Here is a 6,171-nt window from a genome sequence, read left to right as displayed (position 1 = left end):
GATAAACTATTGTCTATTAAACACTGAATTAACACAGCATAAAAAGTAACTAGTTTAAAATATATATATATCACCTTTTTTGGCTTGCCCCACATTTTTGACTGTAGCCAAAAATTAGAATTATACAAAGTCATTATTTTGACATCACTACTTTTTATTAGCAAAAACCATAAGGTTTAGCTGTATCCCATATTTTGTGTGCACTCCTGTTACCCTTGATTTTCCCACTATTACAAAGAATGCGTAGTAATATCAATAAATACATTTGCAACCTTGTTACTTGCAACCTGTTACCTCATATAAAATAAATGTAAAATAAAAGGGCTGATTTAATATTTAGTTATACCTCTTGAGGTTGACAATCAACATTTTCCGAAGGTTAGGCACGTACTTTCACTGGCCATTTGCTGAAAAGGGGAGGAGAAAACAAAAATAGTTTCAGGGCCTATATTGTCCTGTAAACATATTTGTAGAAAGTGCCTTATATTGTTTATTTATTAATTTATATTTATTATACATTTATGTTCACATTAAAACTGTTATATTAAATTTTATATATAATTGTATAAATAAATAAATATAGCCTTTTAAGTGCAACTACACATCCCATCACTCCCTCGAATACCCGGATGGAGGAAACGTGTAGTTATTTAAAATATGCAAAACAACGGGCACGAATGAGGGCCGTTACCATAAAGAACTACATGTACCACAATGCATAGCGGCTTGACGTTTTCATCAAGGAAAGATGGCTGCGTCCTAAAAACATCAATGGTCTTCTCAGATTTCATTTTCCCCGTTCTCATTTGTAAAAGTGATTTATTGAACTAAACTCTTTAATGAATACTTTATACAGCGGCTGTCAACAAATATCTGTTCTAGTAAATCTCAATGGTGAAATATGGACGCCGTGCATTCACCTTTCAGATTTCCATGTTGCGTTTTAAGGACTGAGATTCTCTCACGACACTTGTGATTCATCCAGAGGAACGTCACGCTGTTTGAACAGAGCATTTCGTACCTAGGTTGGTTTATAAAAGCGATGTTTAGCCCTGTGAAATCATCTTATTTCAGAGTGAGTCCATGGATTGTTAATCGAGAGCTGGGGAAGACCAAGATGAGATAGCAAAAGGTGAAACTGTCTCTTTTCTCTGTAAACGAAACTCAGTTCACTGACGAACCGAAGGTATACCTACAAAAAAAGCGTTACAGGGCAGCTGTGGCCATGTTCGGAGATCTGTTTGAAGAGGACGGAGATGGATTCTCCTCCACACCTGGCACAGGTAATGCTATGAAGGGGAGAGAGTCTGAGCCTCCAATGCCCAGAGGGAAAATCAAACTCTGCGGGATTAAGAACCAGGGCGGCACCTGTTATCTGAACTCCCTGATCCAGACACTACTTTTCACACCAGAGTTTAGGGGTGAGTTGGATAGAGGATGTTGAAAAGGAAAGGGAATGTAATGATGTTTGTGATGGTTACTGTTTTTACTCATTTCTTGTGACTGTCTCTCATAGAGGAGCTGTTCTGCCTTGGAACAAATGAATTAGGATGTCTGGCTGACAAGGACAAACCAGATGCAAAGGTGTGTATATGAAATTGTGTATGTTGATTAAAGGAATAGTTCACCTAAAAATGAAAATGTACTCACCCTCATGCTGTTTTTTTCAGTACAATGGCAGTTGATCGTGACTCTCTTTAAAGCTTAAAAAAGAACCTAAAAGTGTCATAACCGTAGTCCATTCGTAGCTCGTGCATCATATTCCAAGTCTTCTGAAGACATATGATACCCGAAATTTAAAGAGCACCTATTATGGTTTTTAAACGTGCCTAATTTTGTTTTAAAGGTGTCATACAATAGATTTACATGCATTCAAGGTCAAAAAACACTTTAATTTTCTCATAATTTAAATTGCAGCATTACCTGTTTTCCCCAGCGTCAAAAACGACTCGTTCAATGATCCGTTCTAAAGGATTCATTCTAAACTCCTCCTTTCAGAGAGCCTACTCTGCTCTGATTGGTCAGATGTCCCAGTCTGTTGTGATTGGTCTACCGCTTAGTGTAGTGTTTGAGGGCGGGTCAAAGCTGTTCGCACCAAATTACATAGGTTAGTACAGGAAGTAAGTCTGGAATTACTAACGACTCATTTCAGGTGTTCAGAATCGGTTCTTTCTTTTGGGTGTCAATAACTCCATTTGTCGTGCACTTTGATTTTTGAAACTTTGCAGACTTTTTTACATTCACAAACAGCTATATAACACACTACATGAAAGGTAATATTTGAAAAACCATAATAGGTGCTCTTTAAAAGAATAGTTCGCCCTCATGCCATCCAAGAAGGCTTTCTTTCTTCTGCTGGTGAACACAAACAGATTTTTAGAAGAATATCTCAGCTCAGTAGGTCCATACAATGCAAGTGAATGGTGACCATAACTTTAAATCTCCAAAAAGCACATAAAGGCAGCATAAAAGTAATCCGTAAGACTCCAGTGGTTTAATTCATGTCTTCTGAAGCAGTCCAATCAGTTTTGGATGAGAACAGACCAAAATAAAACTCCTTTTAAACTATAAATCTTGACATCTATAGTCTCCTTGGCAATCATGATTTTTAAGCTCCATTACGCCATCTAGCGCTCTACGCATACGTCAGGCACTAAGAAGTGTAATCAAGCTTGAAATTCTGATCGTGCCTAGAAATGCAAAGCTGTATAGTGGAAAAATTTGATATATTTTCATCTGTTCTCACCTCAAATCGAATAGATTGCTTCAGAAGACATGGATTAAACCACTGGAGTCTTATGAATTACTTCTGTGCTGCATTTATGTACTCTTTGGAGCTTCAAAGTTTTGGTCTCCATTCACTTGAATTGTATGGACCTAGAAAGTTGAGATGTTCTTTCAAAAATCTTTATTTGTATTCTGCAGAAGAAAGTCAAACATCTGGGATTGCATGCGTATGAGTATATGATACAATGGGAGAACTTGCATTGTTTGTTGCGCTAATACAGGTTTGAAACGTATACCATGATAACACCATGGTGTCCTTGGAAGCACCTTGGAGTACCATGTAAATACCTTGGTATATGAATCAGTTAGTGGTTCTTTGGAGATGAATGGAAAGCTTTGCAAGTGTATGAAAGGGACAGATGGATAGAAATTTCCTATTATTTCAGGTTCGCCTGATTCCTCTGGAGCTCCAGAGACTGTTTGCTCATCTGCTGCTGGTGGACAACCAGACGGCCTCCACTACAGACCTGACAGACAGTTTTGGCTGGACCAACAATGAGGTACAAAGACTCTTAAGCTCTTTACTTACAGTTTAGATGGAGCTGTTCTTCCATCAGCAAATAATTGCAGAAACAGTCCCTTTGTAGTAACCTGAGGTTAAGCGGTACCCTTATGGTGCAAGATGTGGACTGCTAAAACAAGGGTCGCAAAGGTCACTTTAGGTAAAAGCATCTGCTAAATGATGCAACCAAAGTGCCTTGCTCAAGGCAAAGTGGTGATGGATTGGGGTTGTTTTTGGTAACCCTTAATTTCCTGACCCCTGCATACTCTGGTTTTAACCCACAACCTTTGTGTTAGCAGCCCAGATCCTTAAAGGAATATAGCAAATAGCAGATGTTTTTATGAGAGGTATGTTCTTTGAATAATCTATGGGTTGGTTTTGCATCTTGTACTTTGGTTTTGTCATTAGGAAATGGCTCAGCAGGATGTGCAGGAGCTGAACCGGATCCTGTTTAGTGCTCTGGAAAGCTCTTTAGTGGGCACTACAGGCAGTAGTCTCATACACCGCCTGTACCATGGGACGCTGGTCAACCAGATCACCTGCAAGGAGTGTGGCAATATTAGTGAGAGACAGGTCAGATTGGAGGGTGTTCATGTGTTTGGTGTATTTCCTAGCTGTCCTGTCTGGAATCTTTTTCTAGTTTCAATACAAGTCAGTTCTCTTTACTGCTGGCAGTCTATTCCATTCAAATCCATTCCTTTTATTTACCCCCCTCTCCCTTTATCTGTCTGTCTCTTTCTCAGGAGGACTTTCTGGACCTGACGGTGTCTGTGCGGGGTGTGAGTGGACTAGAAGAGGCGTTATGGAACATGTTTGTGGAGGAGGAGTTATTTGAGGGTAATAACCTGTACCGCTGCAGCAAGTGTAACCAGCTCGTCAGGGCCGCTAAGGTCAGTCACCTCTCAGACTTAAACCACAAATTTATCTGATTTTTTAGGCCATATACAGATTTAACAGAATTCTTAAATGTCAAACATATACACACTACCGCTAAAAGTTTTGATAGACCTGCTCATTATTCATTATTAGAGCTAGACCAATATATCTGTTTTATAGATTAATCAGTGCCGATAGTTGCTTTTTGGAACTATCAATTAAAGTTGCTAATATTTTTTTTCTTCCTCCGTGTTCCTCTTTGGCCGGTGCTGGAGGATTCTACTGTTAGAACACCTTGGTTCTTCAGTATAACAGTGGCCTCTAGAGGTGAAATAAAAACAGTCACTGGCTGACAGTATTTATCCATATTTTTATCCTCACTTCAATGCTAATTTGGTTATTTAAATGAGGTAATTGTTCTAAATTGAAGCAAGGGCATGAAAAGAAAAATGTGACTGACTATGAAAACGTGCCCCTTCAGTACATACGTTGTGTCTCCAACTTCTCATCTTGGGAATTATAAGGTTCGTGTAGCTCAACTGGTAAAGCATGGCACTAGCAACGCCAAGATCATGGGTTCAATTCTCAGGGAACACATAAACTGATACAATGTATACTTTGAATGCACTGTAAGTCGCTTTGGATAAAAGCATCTGTCAAGTGCATAAATAAATAAAAACAAACAACCTTGTCTAGTGAAATGTGTATACACAGTGCATTCAGAAAGTATTTAGACCCCTTAATTTCTCACATTTTGTTATGTTGCAGCATTATGCTTTAAATGATTGCTTTTTTTAAATTTTTTTTTTTTTTTTTTTTTTACATCAATCTACACTCCATACCCCATAATGACAAAGCATAAAACAGATTTTTGATAACTTTGCAAATTTATTAAAAAGAAAATACTGAAATTTCACATTGACATAAGTATTCAGACCCTTAACTCGGTACTTGGTTGAAGCACCTTTAGCAGCGATTACAGCCTCAAGTCTTTTTGGGTATGATGCGACAAGCTTTGCACACCTGGATTTGGGGATTTTCTGCCATTCCTCTCTGCAGATCTTCTCAAGCTCTGTCAGGTTGGATGGGGACCGTCGGTGGACAGTCATTTTCAGGTCTCTCCAAAGATGTTTGATTGGGTTCAAGTCCGGTCTCTGGCTGGGCCACCCAAGGACATTCACAAAGTTGTCCCTAAGCCACTTTTGCATTGTCTTGGCAGTGTGCTTAGGGCCATTTTACTGTTAGAAGGTGAACCTCTGGCCCAGTCTGAGGTCCTGAGCGCTCTGGACCAGGTTTTCATTAAGGATATCTCTGTATTTTGCTGTGTTCAGCGTTCCTTCAACCCTGACCAGTCCCCCAGTCTCTGCTGCTGAAAACACCCCATCAGCATGTTGCTACCACCACCATGCTTCTCCGTTGGGATGGTATTGCGAAGGTGATGAGCGGTGTCTGGTTTTCTTCAGACGTGATGCTTCGAATTGAGGCCAAACAGTTCAATCTTCATTTCATCACAGTCTGAGAGTCCTTTAGGTGCTTTTTTGCAAATTCCAAGCGGGCTTCCACGTGTCTTGCACTGAGGAGAGGCTTCAATCTGGCGACTCTGCCATAAAGCCCAGATCGGTGAAGTGTTGCAGTGATGGTTGTCCTTCTGCAAGTTTCTCCCATCTCCACACATGATCTCTGGAGCTCAACCAGAGTGACCATCGGGTTCTTGGTCACCACTCTTACCAAGGCCCTTCTCCCCCGATTGCTAAGTTTGGCCGGGCGGCCAGCTCTAGGAAGAGTCCTGGTTGTTCCAAACTTCTTCCATTTAAGATTTATGGAGGCCATTGTGCTCTTGGGAACCTTCAATGCAGCTGAAATTGTTTTGTAACCTTCCCCAGATCTGTGCCTCGACACAATCCTGTCTCTGAGCTCTGCAGGCAGTTTCTTTGATCTAATATGCATTTTCAGCTGTGAGACCTTATTTAGACAGGTGTGTGCCTTTTTAAATCATGACCAATCAA

At 40.0% G+C, this 6,171-nt stretch overlaps 1 protein-coding gene across 1 annotated transcript in view; it reads left to right on the top strand.

Moving 5' to 3' along the window:
- Nucleotides 1–737: 737 nt before the first annotated feature.
- usp40 (ubiquitin specific peptidase 40) overlaps nt 738–6,171 on the top strand; it is a 33,078-nt gene continuing 27,644 nt past the window's right edge. Inside the window, exons 1-5 of the mRNA XM_051707315.1 lie at nt 738–1,421; nt 1,517–1,584; nt 3,174–3,287; nt 3,698–3,862; nt 4,033–4,179. Coding sequence (XP_051563275.1) covers nt 1,226–1,421; nt 1,517–1,584; nt 3,174–3,287; nt 3,698–3,862; nt 4,033–4,179 — 690 coding nt within the window. The 5' untranslated portion in view covers nt 738–1,225. The remainder of the gene's footprint in view (nt 1,422–1,516; nt 1,585–3,173; nt 3,288–3,697; nt 3,863–4,032; nt 4,180–6,171) is intronic.

Source organism: Myxocyprinus asiaticus, chromosome 9 (assembly GCF_019703515.2).
Source record: "Myxocyprinus asiaticus isolate MX2 ecotype Aquarium Trade chromosome 9, UBuf_Myxa_2, whole genome shotgun sequence".
Lineage (NCBI taxonomy): Eukaryota > Metazoa > Chordata > Actinopteri > Cypriniformes > Catostomidae > Myxocyprinus > Myxocyprinus asiaticus.
The sequence above is the reverse complement of the archived record's forward strand: the minus strand, read 5'-3'. Positions and strand labels throughout refer to the sequence as shown.